Below are 21,366 nucleotides of genomic sequence, written 5' to 3'. Positions count from 1 at the left end.
GCAGATAACAGCAGGTGGTCTGCCTGCCTTTGTTCTGCCATGACTGATGCTGAATACAATGTTATCAGCGCTCCCATGGAGAATTACAGCGTGCGGTCCCTGCTATCAGCTGAACGATGGATTTTAAACTCAACAAAAAATCATCGTTCGTCAGAAATGCAAACGATGGTAGCATTTACACGCAATAATTATCACTCAAAAGACCTCGTTTGAGCGAATTTTGAGCGATAAGCGTCACGTGTAAATGGAGCTTAAGTAAACCTCCATGATAGAACATTGTCGATTTTTCTGCAAGATTGAAAAATCCCTCACATGCCATGTGGTTTTTAAGCAAAAATGCGGCCCGAGTTTCTCGGTAGTTGATCGCTGAATCTTCACTGCTCGGAGCCCGCAGTGATCACCTGATCTCAGACCCCACACTCACTTCTGCGGGCCGGATCCCAGTGATCCCATTGGAAGAGAAGCCTTGCATTACCCTCCGATCCTGGTAACCAGTACTGCAAAGTTTAAATGCCCAGAATGCCCCTTTAAGTAATGTGACTTTTTCTGATGGCCCATCCCCTTTAATACTCCTATCAGGTGGGGGCTGGGTAGGATTTCATACATGCAATTCTACTTCTTTACAGTTCAGCCGTCAGATCTGTCAAGGTGAGTGGGAGGTGAAGCGATTGTACGGCAGTGATATTAATCCCAGATCTGTGGATGTAATTAGTGGCAGACTTACTGCTCAGACTGTGAAATTTCTTGTAAATGGCTTTATCAGATGCCAGCGCGAGTCGCTTTGTGTCCAGCAGACATAACGTATGTTAATGACATTTCCATATTTACCAAGTGCCACTCGGAATATCTTCTCTTGTAGTTGTGGCGCCGTAAGCCGATGGACTGACCAGCTTAATGTTCCGTAGTACGAAGTTGCATTCATTATGAAAAGATACAAGTAACTAGTTGTAGAATAGTAATCAAATCCCAATAATTAATAGTTCTTGTTCTTTTAACCATTTCAAGATCAGACGTTTTTCAGTTTTTCCGTTTTTGTTTTTTCGTCTCCCAGAGCCATAACTTTTCATTTTCCATCGACCTGTGTTACTTCTTGCTTTTTTTTGTTATTGGCACCATTTAATGTGCCGTATAAAGTATTGAAAAACTTTCAAAAACTTTTAAGTGGGTTGAAAGGAGAAAAAAAAATGCAATGATGCCTTTTTTTTTGGGGGGGGGGGGGGGGGGAATCATTTTTACTGCATCACTTTATTTAGTGCATCAGTATGGTTATGGGGATACTTAATGTATCCAGCTCGTTAAATGTTGTGATCTATTTAAAAGAAACGTCTGTTAATCCCTTAATGACCAGCTGTGCAGGTTTTTACGGTGGCCTCTAAGGGGCTTTAGGTTAGGCTGCTGTGTGTTTACTACGGCCTCATCTAAGGTTGGCACAGGGTAGAGCCAGGTCTCAGATGTCAGATGACAGCCAGGACCCTGCACTAATAGCCAGGAGCGAAGAAACCTCCTTTGCCAACCGTTTAACCCCTTACATACTGGGATCACCAGTGATCACTGCATGTAGGAGACAGCTCCTCCTGTCAGGCATCGGTACCCCACAAGGCGATTGCAGGATGCCGTTGGACTCCCATAGCAGCCGATGGCCTCAATAAGAACTCCAGACCTGCCAGCTTATCAGACCCTGCCTCCGGGTAGTTCAGAAGTACACAGACCGTGAATCAAAACTCCAGGCTGTGCTCTATGGGAGTGAGCTACCTGGCCCGTGTACCAACTTTCAGGAGTGACAGCGCAGGCATCAGGAGGCCAGTAAGTATAAAAAAACATACCTCCCTCGGTGCTCTATGAGCACCATAGCAGCGGCTCATAGCCAGTGACAAGTCCCCTTTAAAAACTTGAAACGGTGCAAACAGAAGCAAATGAGAGGGTAACAGGAGAACCTGGTCTATTTCAGAAAACTTGCTACTTTAAACATTTTGCCACTTTTTTTTTTTTTAGCCTCACTAAGAAACTTGAATTTGCGAGTTGTATACCCTTCCGACCACATGATGTATATTTACATTATGCTGTTGGGAAGGAGCGCGTATGGGGGGGCTAAAGAGTTTTCCCCATTTGCTAGACTGGTGCATTAGCACCATCCACTGCTTGTTGTCAGAGAATCTATAATCTCTATTGTACTTAATATAACCCCTTAGCAACAGCCTCTCTACATATATGGCAGACGTGCACAGGGAAAATATGGCGCGGGCTGACGAATACGTTTTACACTTGGAACTGTTGCTTTAGGGCACGCTCTACACAAGGGGAATTTTCGACAGACCACGTCGCAAGTTGCATTTAAATTCGGCATCAGAATCTGCACGGCTCTATGCAGACTTTGATGTGTAATGAAAATGGCTTAAATCGGCTTGCAATTCTTCATCAAGATTTCCGTGGAAATATTGCGTCCGTGCGAGTGCATTTTATATACTTTTCACATGCAGTAGTACAAACTGATAATCCAGTCCTACTAACGCCAGACTAAACTAAATTAACCAAAATGGATATGGTTTTATATTTTGGATAGTCATACACGTAGCGAAAGTGCAGGTAATGCATCCATATCTGTTGTTCTTTCCAGGCCTTCTTCCAAGACCCCGATGTGACGTCCCACCTGAAATTACTCTCTGGCTCGTCCGGACAATGGACCACGCTAGGTAAATTTTTTTACAATTTTTCTGGTAAGCCGCCATTTTTTTTGTTATGGATCTGTGTTTAGATGGTCTGCTTAACCCTTTACAATCCACTGTCTGACGTCTGAAGACATTATGATTTAAAGGGGTTGTCCCGCGAAAGCAAGTGGGTCTATACACTTCTGTATGGCCATATTAATGCACTTTGTAATATACATCGTGCATTAATTATGAGCCATACAGAAGTTATCAGAAGTTATTCACTTACCTGCTCCGTTGCTAGCGTCCTCGTTTCCATGGAGCCGTCTAATTTTCAGCGTCTAATCGCCGGATTAGACGCGCTTGCGCAGTCCGGTCTTCTTCTTTTCTGAATGGGGTCGCTCGTGCCGGAGAGCGGCTCTTGGTAGCTCCGCCCTGTCACGTGCCGATTCCAGCCAATCAGGAGGCTGGAATCGGCAATGGACCGCACAGAAGCCCTGCGGTCCACCGAGGGAGAAGATCCCGGCGGCCATCTTCAGCAGGTAAGTAAGAAGTCACCGGAGCGCGGGGATTCAGGTAAGCACTGTCCGGTTTTCTTTTTTAACCCCTGCATCGGGTTTGTCTCGCGCTGAACGGGGGGGCTGTTGAAAAAAAAAAAACCCGTTTCGGCGCGGGACAACCCCTTTAAGGCTGTACAGCCTAATGTTGGAAGACATCCATCGGGGTTCTCTTACTGTATATTGCCAGCCTGTTTGGAGCCTATCCAACATGTCACCTCATGCAGTACAGGCTTTAGCCAGCATATAGCGCCGTTGTATAATGGCAGAAAAAGAGTAACCCCCCCCCCCCTAGGAAAACCAGGATACAAATTGGATTGGAAAGGGTTAAGGGACCTTTCACAAGGGACGCAGTAATACCACAGGATGCAGTCAAATCTGCAGCTACGGAATTCTACACCAAAATCCCCAGGTCTAACTGCAGATTTTGATGCGGAATTGTAGAGCGGTTTTAGGGTACGTTCACATGGGGGGTAAATTCTGCAGAATGCTGCAACATTTACGCCCCGTATGAACGTACCCTTAAGGGTTCCTTCACATCAGCGTTGGGGGCTGCGCTATTTTGTCCTGTGAACTCCGGGCTGCTGGTTGAAAATCAAGCGGATCACATTATAGTCAATGTCTGGCAGTTCTGTTCCAGTATAAGACGGAACTGTTTGGCCAGGGGGCGCCGTTTTCTTGCTCCCTGAACAGCGTAGAAAAACTTAATCCCCCAATGTGAACAAGCCCTAAGCCATTTTTAATTCCCCATTAAAATCCGCATTTAGGCTTTGGATTTTGGTGAGGAATTTACCATGGCTTGCAGTGCAACGTGCGGCCTAATCCATCCCGCGTGAAAAGCCCCCAAAAGGGGATTCTCCCGTGCCGTAGCACCCATGTGTCAGCTGTCAAAGACATCCGACACAAACTATGTGTGGAGCCAGTTCAGTTACCGAGCCTGCTCCATGCAAACCCAACCTACATCCGTCATACGTGTCACCAAAGGATCAACTGTTTTTGTTTCCAATTCATTGTGTGCATTGTTTCTCCATTCCATATTTTGCTTTTTGGCCTCGTGGTTACTTGTCACATCCCTGATTTTATAATTCTATGAGAATATAAAATGATAAATCAGTGATACAAGATCCGTAAACACGAAAATAAAACATTTATCACTACTCTGTCATTTTTGTCTCTCCTGGCAGACCGCCCTCATGTTTACCATTTACAAGTATAGTCATTGGTAATTCCTAACATTTATAGGGAAGGAGAGTAGAATGGCAAACAATTCTAGAAACAGTTCTAGGAAAAATGATCCTTTGTACAAAAGCTAGCATTTATGATTAATTTATATTGTAGGAAGCTTTTGTAGCGGGCCATGATATACGGCCGATCAGTGTACCCTTCAGAAGCAAATACCCCAAAAACACCCAAGGCTGTATCTTGACGGCACCTCCATATATATATGAGAACATTATTCGGAAATGGCAGACATCAATCTAATGTGCATACAACAGGAAAGCTCAACTTTTTATGGTCCAAGGGCCACTTTGTCTAATTCTACTACTTCCAAGGGCTGCAATTAAACAAATGGATATTCCCATCTGAGATATTTACCTGTAGGAAGAATAAGGGTTCCTTGTTCCCATATTCGGGACTCGAAAAAGCACATGTGTGTAGTACTGAATCAGGCATGTACCATATATATTGTAGATATGGAGTTGCCAGCTAACATTGTCTTCTCCACATCAAAAGCATGTGACTGTATTTTGCTCCTTCTGTACATCAGACCTGTGTCTCCCAATGATTGGAGGCCATACAGAGCGGTATCACAGCTAAGACAGCAGGTTGTGTACTCCTACATTAGAGAAAATCTATCATAAATCAGTTCTAGTGCTGTATTCATGTTATAAGCTTGGTTCTGGTGCTGTATTTATGTTATGAGCTTGGTTCTGGTGCTATATTTATACTATGAGCTTGGTTCTGGTGCTGTATTAATGTACTGAGGTTGACTTTGGTGCTGAATTTACCTTATGAGTTTGGTTCTGGTGCTGTATTTATGTTATGGGCTTGGTTCTGGTGCTGTATTTATGTTATGAGCTTGGTTCCGGTGCTGTACTTATTTACTGAGTTGTTCTGGTATGGATACGCTGCTATCTTGTTGCGCAGAATACAGACAGACTGCCTACCAGTGCAATATATATGTAGTTTTTTTTTTTAACTTATGGTGGATGGCGGTCACTGTAGGGAGAATATAAATCTGTCTGGTTGTTTGTTTGTTTTGTTTTTTTTTCATATCGAATTTGATTGCATCCTACAACATGAACTGCAGTAGAAGTGTCTGGCAGCTGCCGCCTCCATAGCTTCTGGTCTCGTTAATGGGGATATCTCCATGGTCCTTCTTCTGTACAGTCTATTATCAGGTGTTTACTTATTTGCTAACCATAAAGTTGGGAGCACCCTGTCACGTAACCTGCAGGTTTATAGATCAGCCGAGGACCACACCTTCTATATCCTGTGTTCTAAGTGATTGATGAGTCACATTAACAATCGCCATCCCCACCCTTGTGATGAAACCCTACAGTTGTGTGCAAATCTCCCTGAGGACAGATCCAGCCTTTCAGACACAATAGATAAAGATGATCAGCCAAGTCTGTCATTAAACTGTTGCGGTTTGATGGGTCAGCATTTTCGGGGTTTTAGAAAGGAGGTCGTCCATATATCAGGCCAGCGCATTTGGAAGGTGTTTTAATTTTGTAGTATTTTCACTCTTGTTGGTTCTTATGAAACTGTAGTCTGTCTAGAATAAATCTTATTATGAGTCCCACTCTTAAAGTCTAAGCACTGCAAGGTCTCAGACACCCTCTAGTTCCCAATTTTGGAAATTCTCCAACTGTTTAGACCAATATGAACGTGAGACAACCGAGCACAATAGTGAAAGCCTTCACACATGAGAACAACTGATGTTTTTAATTTTTTTTTTTTTTATACACCATTTTGACAAAAGTCTTGGACCCCCCTTCCCCCCTCCCCCCCCCCTAATCCTGTGCTGTCAGGTGAAGAGGATATGCAAATTGGATGCATGAGCATTAGAAATAAAGGAAAGTATCGCACAGGAATATCCCAGTACAGAAACCATCAGAATGCCATGAGGTGTAGAGTTGGTCAACGGGGGTACAGTGGCAGGAGCAACCAATCAGTACGGGACATTGCAGCTCTTTGGATCTTCTAAAGTCCACTTTGGGCAATGTTATTCGGAAATGAAAACCATCCGGTGTTTGCGGTGCAGCCACGTTGAAGGAGACCTCGCAAACTGAAAGAACGTGGACAACGAAGCCTTTTACAAGTTGTGAAGACATCACACACATCGTCTGCCCTCGCTCAGGAGGCCTCACAGGCCATTGCGAGATCCATTAGCACCACAATTCTCCGTAGGGAACTGCATGCGAAGGGTTACCATGGATGAGCATCTGCACACAACATCACAGCAATGAAGGCACAAGGGGCCTGCGATGGTGCTTGGAGGGCTAGTCGTTGGCTGTAAATGAGTGAAAGCAAGTGTTGTGGACAGCTGAATCACCGTACAACATCTTCCGATCGGATGGCCGCACTTGAGGATGGCTGTTGCCTGAAGAGTAGTTTCTATGCGACTGCATCGTCCCAACTCTAGTTTGGAAGAGGTTCTCTTATGGTGTGGAGCATTTCTGCTGGGACGGACTAGGGCCATGGGTTACAGTGAAGTCCACCCTCAGCACCAATGGATACAGAGACTTTCCGGACAATGCGGCATCACCTACCCTGTGGCAATACTTTGGTAAAGCTCCATGTCTCTTCCAACATGACCGAGTACTATGCCATGCAACACACGGTGTTGAGGCTTGGCTTGTGGAGCAGAAGGTCTGCAAACTTCACTGGTCAGCCCAAATTCTGGATCTCATTCCCATCGAACATCTTTGGGATGACAAGAATGCTGTATCCATGCACCCCTAACATACCGACCATCCCCCGCATCATTATCTGAAGCTCTTCTTGAAGAATAGAGGCAAATCCCTCCACACATCTATGGAAATTTGTTGGAAATCAGCCTAGGAGGGTTACTGCAATCATTTGGCCACAGGAGTCCCAACACCATATTAAAAATGTGAATAAATTCACCTTCCATGTGTGTCCCAATACTTTTCTCAGCATGGTCTACTTGTATTTTTTTTACAATTTCTTGAAATTTGGGAGACGTGAAAGTGTGGATTAAATGTAGACAGATGGGTGCATTGCAGACCTGCTTACGTAACTCCATACTAATCCTCATTTATATTATAGCACATCTTGTGTTATTCTTACAGTCATGTGAATTAGCCCTATAGTTCGCATTACCCATTAGGAAAAAGTCATCTGAACCTACTGGCCTCGTCCAACTATCGTATGTGTATGAGGTCCCCCCGATTCTCTCCAACATCATCTCCCTTAGAGAGGATGTTGAGGAATCCAGCATGTTGAATTTCAGAGTCTAATCCATTTTTTATTCCTGGAGATAAGCCGCCACTAGAGGTGTCTGGCAGCAGCTTACACCCCTCTGCCCATGGCAAATACTCGACTGAGCCAAGTGATCATGTATATGGGGAAGTCCAGAGAAATAACCATTGATTGACCACTTTTGAAGGTGTACGGGCACCTTTAGAGCAACTTTAGATTGACCGCTTATCAGCCACCGGAGCATAGGGGATTGTCTGGGACTTTTATTATTGAGGACCTATCCTCGGGTTAGTAATTCATCAGTGGGGGTGTGCTGCTCAGGATCAACTGATCCCCAGGCCCGCTGTCAGTGCTGGAAGAAGATGGCGCTACCCATATTGCCCGGTTTGGTACTACTGGCACAGCTCCCATGGACTTCAATAGGAACTGTGCTTGCAGTACCGAACCAAGCCACTGCAATGTTGACAGTGCTGTCTGCTTCTAGCGCTATTCACGCTGATAGCAGACGCAGCAAAAGCTGAGCGTCAGAGCCCCACTGATCAACTATAGATGACCCATCCTGACCATAGGTCATTGATAGTGGCCCAATGTCCATGGGCGGATTTTATTTATTGAATCCGCGCCGGAGATCCGCAGCTCTAGCCGCCCATAGAGAAGCATTGGGCATGCGCACTTCATTTACGTCCTGCGGTTTTTATTTTAAATGATTTGCGGATGCCACACGCGGGTAATAAATCATAGCATGCTCCATTTTACCGCGGATCTGGCGCCATTCATCTCTATGGGAGCTCAGGATCCGCAGTGCATTTAAATGCATTTGTGGATCTGCTGCGGATTTGAGGGTTAGAAGCAATTAGGGACGTGGGGAAAAGGCTGGGAGGCGGGGTTGTGGATTCGTGGTTGCAATTTGCGATCTCCTGCAAGGGAAAAAAAATCAATTTTAAGATGACCCGCAGTACATCCGCTGTGGAAATCTGCATGAAATATCCGCTCGTGCCGTGGACATGAGGCCATAAGTCTTTGATTGCATTGGCACTGATAGGAGGACGTCCTAGGCTTAGCTCTTTTATGGAGGATCTGTACCTAGCTTTCCTAAAGTTGTGTCCTATTAATGGTCTGCCAACATGGCCATGTAAACTCTATGCACCCTCTATCTGTATACTTATTCCCTGTACTGGCCCTGGTACCAATGTAGCAAACATTAACTTGACACATTAAATACAAAGTAGCAGCAACTTTTAGGCCCAATGTCCACTTACACGCACGGATTCCACTACTAAATCCTGCAGTGGAATCCCTCCGTGCCTGCGGACATGGGGAGAAATAAAGGTTTTCTTCCCTCTTTTCGGCTCCAACGTGGATCTCCTCTGCACTGGCCGGATCTTCTTCCGCATGGCGGATGCGACCGGATGTGCCGGACACATGCGCAGTGCTTTTTTTTTTAATGTCCTGCTTTCCCGCGGATCTGCTGCACAGCCACAATGACAGCTGTGGATGTGCCACGGATATGACGGCTTCAATGCTGTCCCGCGGAATCCGCGGCCAAAAATGGAGCATGCTGCGATTCCTTCCCGTGCATGCAATCCTCACGTCAGGGGAAAAAAAATAACATCCGCACGCTTTAAATTGCCCTGCGGATGTTAATGCATCCATATAGGCGCGAATCTCCCACCTAAGAGACACGCACGGGTTTTATAATTAAAATCCGCACGTAGACATTGGGCCTTAACTTGACTTTTTCAATGGCTCTTGTTGTGTGAAGTGTCAATTTAAAGTTTGTTGCAACTGTGTATTGAAGGTGTTAAAATTTGGTAGATCTTTAGGTAGTGTAGCTCTCTAATGTGTCCGGGGCTTTATTTCATACCCCCCATAATGTAATAGATTGACCACCATTGGTTTAAGTAACGTAACCCATGATGGGAGAGAAGTATGTAGTATGTGAGATAATTGGACATTATTGTACTTGAGTTCATTTTTTTCCAGCTGTTTCATACTTGTAATTGCATTGAAGATCCTCATTCTTGCAGGAACAAACATTAAGAAAGTTGAAGCGAGAGAAGTTCCTTGCACCCAACTGTCCATGTCCCTGTTTGATTGCTTGCACAAAGAGAACATTGTGAAGGAAAGTGGATATATCTCTAAATGCCTCGATGAATTTGTGGACGATTTTATCATTTCAGATGAGCTTCGTAAGGTAGGTGCTGCGAAGGACTTAAAGGGATTGTCCATTTACCAGACAACAAATAACAAAAGGCACTTACCCATCCACTGCTGCGAGGATTCAGAACTGTAACCCCACAGTCCTCCCGGTGTTTGTAGTCGATGATGATGTCACTGAAAGTCACCTGACCGCTACAGCCAATTGGAGGCTGCAGCGTCACCATTCTGAACTCGCATCATGGTGCCCGGGGTGTGAGCACTGATGCAGGAGAACGGGCGGTGATGCTGCAGCCTCTGATTGGCTACAACGATCAGGTGACTTTCGATGACATCATCTTCAACAACAAACACCAGGAGGACAGCGGGGCTAAAAGGCTGCCGAGGACGGTAACTGGACAACCCCTTCAAAACCTGTTTGAATTCACAGAAGTTTTCCCACCATAGTTATCACCTCTTTCTAGACTATGCCGTGGCTTACTGATCCTTGGGTTTCCCACCATTACTGATCACTCAAACTAAATAGTCACAGCACCACTAAAGCTCTGCGGCCAGTTTGGCTTCTTTCCTTTCCCGAAAGGCGAGATGTTCTTCAAGCAGCTCTTGAGTTCTTCTAGGTTTCTTTCCTCTTACCGCGACCTCACAGACGTCTCGCAGCCTCTAGTAGCCATTTTCTTCTGCATTTTTAGACAACGCTTCTTTACTCTTTGTGTTTCAGGTTCTTCTTCTGGAAGACTCTGAAAAGTATGAGATTTTTAGTCCTTCTGATAGACAAGAGTTTCTTTTCCTTCTCTTTAAACATCTCTGTCTTGGTGGAGCAGTCTGCCAGTTTGAAGATACAGTAGATCCATATCTAGAAATTACAAAATCCATGTACAAAGAGCTGCTGAGGTAAGACCATGGATTTATTGTGTTTTTGTATATTTTAGTGTAAAAAGAGCCAATGTATGGCACACTGGGTTTTGTGGGGATTAGTATACTATGCAGGTATAGTGTATATCTTAAAGGGATTGTATCTGACTGGGAAAACATGGCTGCTTTTTTTTTTCTTCAGAAATAGTGCCACTTTTGTTTACTGGTGTTATCTAGTATTGCAGCTCAGCTTCATTCACAAAAAAATTACCGAGGCTTTAAAAAGGTTATCCAGCCTTTTAATATCAGTATCCCATCCTTAAAGGCATTCTGCAACCAGGTTCATGCTGCACAGGCCCCATTACGCGAGACAGAGATGCCTATGGCCCCTCTGAGTTCCGAGTCACGCCGGCCCCTTGCAGAGTGACAGCTCTCACCCTACACACAAAAGGGGAGAGGAGCTGTCAGTCTTCATGAATTGATCGGGAGAAGGCAGGTGCGGCCCGTCCTCGTGACTTGGAGGTTGGCTGATTGGTTCACCTCTCTACAAATTTTTTTTGGTCTCTGTAGTTCGGTTGATAACATGTTTTAGGCAATATTCCTGGTTGCAGTTTCTACTGTGTTTCCCTGAAAATAAGACCCTGTCTTATATAAATGTTTGCCTCAAAAAGAGGCACTAGGTCTTATTTTCGGGTATGTCTTATTTTACTTACCTAGCAGGCTCCAGAGCTCCAGCGTATTTCCTGCAGTCCTCTGCCGCTGACACAGGATCACATTCTGGTTACGGGATTCATAAATCCGGCCCTTGCAAAGCGATAGCTGTGATTGGTTCATTGAGCAATGCATTGATGGGCTGAGCAGTGCTAGAAGAACCAATCACAGCCATCGCATTGTGTGGAAGGGATTTATCAATTGGCAAAGCCGCGACTCAGCCAATTCATAAATCCCGCCTCCACAACGAGATGGCTGTGATTGGCTGAGCAGCGCTTGATGAACCAATCACAGCCATTGCTTCCTGGAGGCGGGATTTATGAATCCCGTAACCAGGAAGTGATCTTGTATGAGCGGTTGAGGACTGCGGGAACTGCACCAGAGCTTTGGAGAGCAGCGGGAGGGACCTGGACCGAGCCTGCTAGGTAATATTTTTTTTTTCTAATATAATGTTACTAGGGCTTATTTTCACTGGGGCTTACATCTCAGCTACCTCATGTTCCTGCACAGAAGTATATACCAGATCTGATATTGTATATCTTTCTGATTTAATTTGCCAACAAGCCACATCCCTTTTTTTAGAAAGTGCCGTGGAGGAGCAAAGGTCAGAAAATTTGGGCGCAAGAAAGCCTTGATGAAAATTTTACCATATTTTACGCCAGAAATGTCCCCCATAGTGCTCCTTGGTTTTCTAGTACAGTCTGTGCTTCCTAGTTTGTGGCTTGTCTAATCTTTCCTTGTTTATGTCTGCCTGCCTTGGGTCATTCTATCATTTGCCTCTTTAGTCTCTTGTGTGGACCTTAGTGCCCTTCTGTTCTCAGGGATAGTGTTTTAGATAGGATCATCCATTGGTACAACTTAGAACTCCTCAGGGACAGTGGTGTTTGAAGGAGAAGGACAGAATCAGTGAGAGATGTAGGGAAAGTCAATGTTAACACGGTATGACTGTCGGGCACTGAAGTCTTAGTGATGATCGCTCCGGTGCTTTTGCACACAAGTGATCATCACTCAGTGACTGGGAGAGGAATGCATCGGAGATCATTCCGACCCGCCCTTTTCCATTCACAATATACATGCCGTCATTCATAGGTGATTCAGAGGCAGACCAATAATAATATTTAAGGTCTGCATGAAAGATCTGATTAGAGATTTAATACTGATCGGTCTTTTATTCCATTCATACGTAAAGCACAATAATCACTCAAACCGCTAGATCTAATGTGATTTGCATGATTATCGTACCGTGTAGAAGGGGCTTCAGGGTCAGCATATGTTCTCTTCGTTACAGATGCAGCAAAGTTTAGCTTGATTTTTAATACATTATTCTAAAGGCCCATTTAGACAGGAGCTTGTCCAGCTGGCTTGCAGTGGGGAGGCTGCAGGAGATTTCTCTCCTCTCGCTCCCCCGCCCCTCTAAATTCACTTAACATAGTGGCCATTCAATACTGAACGTCTGCTATTTACACTGAGCAAATAGCTCATCGTCCATCGTTAATGCTGCATAAACGATGGACGATGAGCTGATCGCTCAGTGTAAATAGCAGTCGTTCAGTACTGAGCGGCCGCTATGTTAAGGGGAGAGGGAGGGGGAGCGAGAGAAAAGAAATCTTCTGCAGCCTCCCCGCCCCCCCGATAACCACTCTGTGACCGAGTGTTGGTCAGCGTTTGGGCGTAATTCGTTCCTTCTAAATGTTTACCCTTCAGTTACTTTACAGAGGCTTTTGATGATTTAATATAAGAGAACAATAGTTTTTAATGCTTAAGATAACGTGTTCCAGGAGGTTACATTATCACAGACAAGTTATTATCTGGTACATCTGTGATTCAGCTCCATGTTCTCTCTTCCAATGTGCACTGCTAGTTTCATTGTGTTCATCATCCAGTTACTATCACCCTCCAGGGCTTCTTGTGGTGAACACAATGGTCACCAATGCGCCCAAGATTTTGCATGGAGCGGAGCGATCACAGGGTCGCATGCTGGCATGGCTTCTGCTAGGGTGCATTCACATGGGGGAAGGTTTAGATGCAGTAAAACTGCACCAAAAATCGTATGTTTTTCCAATGTGAATTTTGGGTCGATTGTTGCCACATGCAAACTGCCCTGTGTGAATGCACCCTTAATGTGAGGGGGCACTTAGAATGTGTTTATTATACGTTGAAGGGACTTTTCAGGTGTCATAAATATTCTTTGAGGGGGTGCTCTGAGTCTCATTAATATACTGTAAGGTGTCATTTATATACTGTGAGGAGGTTTTCACTGAATGTATATATTAGGGCACAGTGCTGTATACTGTATGTGTGGGGGCAGGGGGACTCTGGATGGGGAGATGTCCTCTTCAGTACAGCACAATTTATTTTTTTTATTTTTACATTAATTTTATATGTATATTCAAACTTCGCTGCTAAAACCTTTATTCGGCTCCTAAATCAAATCCGTTGATTCCAATGGGTTCATACACCTTTCTGTAATTTGTGTGCACTTTTCGGCCATGCAAAAAAGGAAGATGCTCTGTATTTTTGCACATTTGCACTCCAAAGGTTCCCATAGAAGTCAATGTATTTCTACACAAATGCGCTCACAATGCTCAAGGACATGCGTGAAAAAAGCCTCGTTCAGTGCGCAATTGTGCATACACTCCTGTGAAGGAGCCTTCAGGGTGAAGTGAACTTCATCATCTAGCATCCAGCCAACCTCCTTATGACTAAATGGGCGGGGGTCTGATGAGCTCTCTGAGGGGCCTCGGTGCTCATACAAGCGCTGCAGCCCACTTGCTACTTCCATGGGTTTCAGGCCGGTCCTTACTTGCTGTACTCTTCATAGCGGTGATGCATGGTTGTCGTACCATCGTCCTAGACAAGGGAATGGCGCAATCCTTCACGCGGCAACGGAAAAAAAATACTATGACTTTTGGAATGCGATGATGAAACAAATCATTGCGTTGTTAAAGGGGTTTTCTAGGCATTTTTTTGCTGATGGCCTATCTGTAACCGTCATTGATTTTAAAGGGAATGTGTCATCAGAAAATGACCACATTTTTGTGTTTAAAAACCAATTTTTTTTTGTCACAATCTATATTTTTAACAAAAAAACCCAGCATTTCTCACACTGACTACAGAGCGGAATACTATTGTCACTTCCTGGAGGAAGCTTTGCAGCCGTCGTCTCACTAACATCACAGGCAGGATTACACTGAGAGGTGACCCCTATATGTAGATAACACAGGGTCCACCATTCACAAGACGTGATCAGCTGTGAGGATCTACTCCCCTCCCTGCAGCTTAACCTCTGCACTGGTCACAGATCATGCCTAGAACAGTTTCCATACAAGTCAGTGGGTCCCCTCCTGGCCATTGTGTGAGTGGCCCATGAGGCTGCTGTAAAGCACCTATCTAAATGCTGTTAAATGTGACTCAGGCAAGATGGCCGCCCCCCCCCCCATAACAGAATAAACAATTCTACAACCAGAAAATAAAAAACGATTAGAAAAATCAAAAATGTTTCTCAATCTGACTGAAAGGCTTGTGTGCATGTAGCCTTTCCCTAAGGCTACATGCACACAAGCGTGAAATTCCACGAATCTGAACTCCATTCTTTTGGAGTCATACACATGAGCGACGCTGCGAGGGAAGAAATCGCCGCATTAGCATTTTTTTTTCTGTTCCTCAGCACGCATCGGCCATTGTTTTCAATAGGACTAGAGATGAGCGAACGTACTCGGTAAAGCCGATTTCGCAATCGAGCACCGCGATTTTCGATTACTTCACTACTCGGGTGAAAAGTACTCGGGGGCGCTGTGGGTGAGCGGGGGGTTGCATAGGGGAGTGGGGGGGAGAGAGAGAGAGCTCCCACCTGTTCTGCGCTGCTACCCCCCGCTCCACCACGCCATGACCCGCCCCACAGCGCACCCGAGTACTTTTCACCCGAGTAGTGAAGTACTCGAAAATCGCGGTGCTCGATTGCGAAATCGGCCTTACCGAGTACGTTCGCTCATCTCTAAATGGGACCTTAAAGACATCGCAGGGCGCTCTGATGCGAATGTGATGTGATGTTTCCATTGAAATCAATGGGAAACACTTGTGATCCTCTGATGTGCGTGAGGATGGGAATGTCACAGAAGTGATGCCAGGCCATTTTGTGTGAAAAACACCCTGCATCCGTGAGAAAAACGCACGTTAACATGACCGAAATCGCAATACATGTGAATGCAGCCTTAGGCTAACTTCACACAGACGAGTGTGATATCAGGACATGAAACTAAGCCCTATATCACGCTCGTGCATGTTCGACTCTGCCGCGGGCGCATCACTTCAGGGAAGTAGGTAAAAGCTGCGGTGGAGGATTGCGGAGTGTTTCCCATTGTTTTCAGTGGGAAACCTCACCTCACATCACCTCGCACTCGCGTGCACCTCGCATGGCGTGCAATGCTCTGCTAGATTCAAAGATAGGGCACGCCCAAAGATATGACATGGCGCGAAAATCACTCATGTGTATGACCACATTTAAAAGAAGGGGGTTCATATTTGTGCATCTTGCATCGCACAAACCTTGCGCAATTTTTTTTCCGCCGTGTAAAAGTGGCCTTAGGGTGCTCTTACATATGAGCTTCTCTGCTACAAGTCGCAGGCTGGTGCCGTCCTCAGTCAGTGTTACTCTGGCTTTATTTGGCAGGGGAAAGACGCTGCCGTGTAATATGCACCCTAAGGGCTCTTTCACAACGGCGATCGCGATTTTGCCGCGAGAAATCGCATCTTTTTTGCTGCCATTTTTGAGCGTCAGCGCTGTTTTTTCTCTGAAAAACATAGCTGCCACTTGCGATTTCCAAGTTTGTACTTTGCGATACGATTAAAAGGAAGCTCCATGGGAAAACATGGGAGATTTTTCAAAAAAAAGCAAAACGCAGAAAGATAGAGCACGCCGCGATTTTTTTTCATTGCAACATTGTATAAGTAAAGGAAACCATTGAAAATCATTGCAATTCATGCACGTCAAAATATCCATATACCTGTGTGACGCCGGTGTTACCGAAGAACTGACCATTTCACCCCCCACCCCACCCCCATCTACAATTTTCTAAGGATTCTGCAATTTTCGATTCCACGTTAGCAGTGCTGATTTTGGGGTGGAACAGTCACAGAAAGGTAAACTTAGATTGTTGGATTTTGGTCGCAAGTTGCAGGGCGACTTTTTCCATGATAAACTTTCCTGGGATTTGGATCGCTTCTCTGAAACTGTTGCATGACAGCGAGATGGAGACGAGTCGCGCAACTTTTTTCATGCATGTGTAAACATGTCGCCATGGGTTTCAATGAGGACAATTTACGTAAAGCCCTAAATAAGCAGAAAGACCTATAATAACGTCCTTGTGCAAGTCATGTGACCACAATTTCTATCACCCGTCCATATTTGAGCGGTTCCAGCTTTTGCGCCATCATGTTTATTGTCCTTAATCATTTCTAACTTTTTGTCCCACTTCTACAAACTATATTAACCCTTTGCAATCCAATTTTGGATTCAGGGTTTCCTAGGGGTTTTTTTCTCTTTCTGCCATTATACAATGGCACCGTCTGCTGGCTAGAGCCAGTACTGCGGTATAAGACATGCTGGAAAGGCCACTGACAACAGAGTGGCCAGTAATAAACAGTAAGAATACCCTGCCGGACGTCTCCAGACATCGGAAGCTGTACAGCCTTCAATCAGAATGTCTTTAGACGTCAGACAGTGGATTGGAAAGGGTTAAGTAAAGAGACCCAATCCCGTCCCCACCGGCCGCAAGCGCCTAGTGGACGTTACTATAGCAAGCATGCCCTCCAAGTGAACCAGAATGAGATAAGTTAATGCAGCCGAGCAAAAAAAAAAATCAACATGGTGTCTGTTCACTCTTATCGTCCTTTCTCCAAGCACTATTAGAGGAGGAAGAGGAAACAAGTCCTGTGTGCGCCCTATTATATCTGGCCGGCCCCGTCCACATTCACACACTCGCATAATAGCTGCCATTCAGCTGGGAATTTCCCCAGACTTGTGCAACATCTGCGCTCCATAAGCCCCGCGAAACGTCTCAGGAGCTGCGATCCTGCTGCAGACCCCCATACCGGGCTCATCTATATGGTGGCCAAAGAAGACCTAAACTTCAGCCCATGTAATGAGCATGGATGTCGGGACTTCTGTATTGCTCCCTACTTGCAGTGACACAGTGCACCTTAATACAGGGATTCAAGTTGTGAGCCCGGCCAGTGACTCTGCGTACCTGATTCATCTCTATTGTGCATGACCATGGCAGCTCACCGGCGGTCGTGCACAGTACTTTTTATTTTTTTTTTCCCAGCTTGTATTTCCTGCACCATCGCTTAGCGATGACGCAGGCATCCGCAGCCCATATGCAATTCTAATTGCATATGGGCTGCAGTCGGACGCCGCCATTGACTTCAATGGAAGTAGTCGGCATGGGGTTCGTGGAAAATTAGAACATGCTGTGACTATTCTTCCGGTCGCTTAATACGCAATTTGAAAAAGAAATTATTCTGCAATGTATAACAAAAATTTTTAAAGTTTTACCCCCCCCCCATTCCCATTTTTAACATAAAAATGTACAAAAAAGCGTGATTGTTCTCAGATACCTTTTAATGGCTAACAAAAATACATGATGTTATAGCGAGCTTTCAGACCTCACAGGGTCCTTCATCGAGGCATAATGAAATGGATCCGAAGAGGCATGCATATATATATATACACACATACTTATGGCAAGGCACAGACACGGTGGGATTAATTCGCACTTTCAAAAATACTACAACAGGAATACAAACATAGATGTGAAGGTTTCATGGTCCCTGAATTAGTGTTAGGGGGTCACCAGGTCAGCAGTGTTATCTGTGCTATAGATGTCTCCAAACCTTTTTTTTCAATTTACAAAAAAAAAAAACATATTTGGTATCCCCAGGTCCTTAAAGGGGTTATCCAGAGGATAGCTTGCTGATCGATGAGGGTCTCACACCTGAGACCCCTGCTGAACTCAAGAATGAGGCCCGGTGTCCCCCATCGTCTTCACTGAAGGGTTACTGCACTCTCTGCTGTGAGGCTACCTACACACGGGCAAGCACGATATCGGACTTAAGAAAACTGCCAATATCGCACTCGCAAGTGTGCATTTTTACACGGATACGGGGCGTTTTTCTGAAAAGAAGTCTCCCATCACTTCTGTGAAGTAGCGATCCTCCGGCGCAGCTTTCAGGCGTGTTATAGGATCAGCAAGCGTTTCCCATTGTTTTCAGTGGGAAACCTCACACTCACTCACTTGCACATCATACGCCGTGCGACGTGTTTTACTGTACACGCAAAAAGATAGGACTTGCAGCGATTTTTTTTTTCCTCTCAAATGAGTGGAGTTCATATTCGCGCGCGGTTTGTGCGTCTCACAACGCACCTCACTTATGCGAGATTCTCGCCCGTGTGAAACTGGCCTGGGGAGGACACTGAGTAAAGCGCTGGGTGAAGAAGCACGCTGATGCTTCGTTCACTTTCTGTGGAACTATAGAGATGGCCAGGCGGCAACCGCTTGGGTATTTCCGTCAGCCCCATTGGAATGAATGAAGCCTGAATGTGCATGCTCGGCTGGCGCTCTCTTCATGCGGACGTCTCTGCAGGGGGAGAAGCGAGCCGCTCTATTACATGGGAGTCCCGTTCTCAAGATTGTGGGGGTCTCAGGGGTGGCACCTCCACCAATCAGATGGTTATCCCCTATCCTATACAAGCCATTTAAAAGTCGGATCTAGTAAGATAACGTTAATTATCCCGCACGGTGCCTGCCATCAATACAAAACACACATAACCAGAATCGGGCTCTGTCAGTCACCCCGCCGCCAAGAAAAACTTTTAGAAAGAGCAAAAGTTGTATTTCCCTCTACAATGGTAGAAACTACAAGTCACCCTGCAGAATGCAAGTCTTCACACCGCCTACCAACGGAACATAGAAAGGTCATAGGGGTCAAAAGATGGAGACACAGAGCAATTATATCTTACAAAAAGATACTAATGGTACAAAAAAACTATATAAATTTGGTTTCCACGTAATTGTACCGACCCACAGAACAGAGTTACCATGTCATTTATGCCACATTGTGCACGCCATAAAAATGAGCACGTCACCAGCAACCCATCGTGCTTGCCAAAAACGCCTCGCATCACTTCTGTGTAATTGCGATCCTCCAACGCTTGTTTCACTTGCGCTAGAGGATTGGCAAGTGTTTCCCATTGAAATCAATAGGAAACATCTCATCGCGCAGTATGTGAGCACTATGCGTTGTCTTTGAAGCTCCCAACAATGGCCAGTGCATTCCGAGAGAACGCTAGAAAAAAAAGAGCGAGATTAGCATTTGTGCGCATGTAGCCAAAGGGGATGCTGTGGATGTAAACAACTCGTTGATGAAAGGGGTCAGAGGAGGATGTCAAGAATTCTGACGAACAGGTGCTGCACAGTCGGTCAAATTGCACCTGACTACAGTACTGGTGCGCCAACTAGTGTGTCTGATGGCACAACTTACCGTTCCTTAGCACAGATGGGGTATAGCAACAGAAAAACAGTTTCCGCGCCATTGCTGTCTAAGGCCGGCTTCACATAGACATAAGCGTACTTATGCACGCGTTTGGGCATTGTATTTTTTTGCACGAGGTGGGGTTCTACAGCTGTTAGCACGGTGTTTGGGGCTAACGGCGGTGAGTGTGATAACGGTATAGAGCCACGATTTTCAAGCGCTGTCTGTTCTATTTTTCTGAGTTTCCGGATTTTTTAACACACCTCCTCTCCCATCACAGTGATTGAGATCTCTCTCTCTCCACCCCTCCCCCATCGCTCTGCTTCCCCCCACTCACCCCCGCAGCCCACCCGAGCCTGCTCGGATCGCTAGGCAGTTACTCGGGAAGGGCGATGCTCACTCCAGTAACTGTCTCACCGAGTAGGCTCGCTCATCTCTAGCTACTACCCCTTTAAGGAGTTTTTCACTTGGAGAACGCTTCCTGTATTCCCATACCGGCTCCAGCTATTAGAGCTGCTCTCCAGCAACGTGAGGCTATTTCCTCCCGACGGATTGCTTGTACATGTGTTAGTGGGTGTGAGAAAGACACTAATTTGGCATGGCAAAAAAAACAAAACTAGGGCAGATGCACCTGCCATTTACTTTCAATTCACTTATTATTGCTCACTTCCACGCCCTGCACTAGACTTGGCATAGCCCTCATTATATACAATAGTATTCATTGCTCTGCAGAATATCACTGAGCGCTGCATGTCCTAAAGATAAACTTTCATACTGTGGGAAAAAGTTTGCAACAGACCAGAAACCAGAGAACCATGTTAGATGCAACAGGGCTGGGGGTGTTATCACAGGGACATCTGCAGTTTGGATTGGCATATTACTTGATGTGTGATCAGTAGTGAATGGCCTGTAATACCAAGCCTAGCCACTGCAGTAAGAACGGAGCTGTTTGCTTCCTTCAGAAATCAGTGTGCAAGTGCGTTGTTTTTTTGTTTTTTTCCCACGCACCCATTGACTTCAGTGGGCATTTTTAGCGATATTAATTGGGCGACCTTCTGTGTTTTTTTTTACACGCCTAAAAAACAGATTGCACTTGGAGGACATTTGAGCATTAAAAACGCAAGAACTGATGTAAAATGCACATACACTTGCAGTGAAACTGTTCCGTTTTTCAACAAACTGCCTATGTAAAGGAGCCCTTGGGCCGAAAGCAGACCATTAAACACAATACATATAGTCAGAGGCGTAACTTGAACCTGCTGGGCCCTAGTGCAAAGTCCGGAACTGGGCCCCTTCTATAAAACTTCATTGCTAGTATTGGTTTGCAATATGGGGAAGAGATTTTATGGGCCCCCTGGGCCCAGGTGTGTCTGCACCATCTGCACCCCCTATTCTTACACCCCTGTAAATAGTCAGATGGTGAGTCAGCATCCTATTCACTTGGGCAGTCATGTACTTCATGCTGG

The 21,366-nt window shown here is 45.4% G+C and overlaps 1 protein-coding gene across 1 annotated transcript in view; it reads left to right on the top strand.

Annotated features, from left to right (window-relative positions):
- CFAP300 (cilia and flagella associated protein 300) overlaps nucleotides 1–21,366 on the top strand; it is a 42,450-nt gene that overhangs the window by 8,296 nt on the left and 12,788 nt on the right. The window contains exons 3-5 of the mRNA XM_066586515.1: nucleotides 2,615–2,690; nucleotides 9,679–9,845; nucleotides 10,527–10,699. Coding sequence (XP_066442612.1) covers nucleotides 2,615–2,690; nucleotides 9,679–9,845; nucleotides 10,527–10,699 — 416 coding nt within the window. The remainder of the gene's footprint in view (nucleotides 1–2,614; nucleotides 2,691–9,678; nucleotides 9,846–10,526; nucleotides 10,700–21,366) is intronic.

This window comes from Eleutherodactylus coqui, chromosome 1 (genome assembly GCF_035609145.1).
Source record: "Eleutherodactylus coqui strain aEleCoq1 chromosome 1, aEleCoq1.hap1, whole genome shotgun sequence".
Lineage (NCBI taxonomy): Eukaryota > Metazoa > Chordata > Amphibia > Anura > Eleutherodactylidae > Eleutherodactylus > Eleutherodactylus coqui.
Note: the sequence above shows the minus strand (reverse complement) of the source record. Positions and strands in the feature narration are given on the sequence as shown.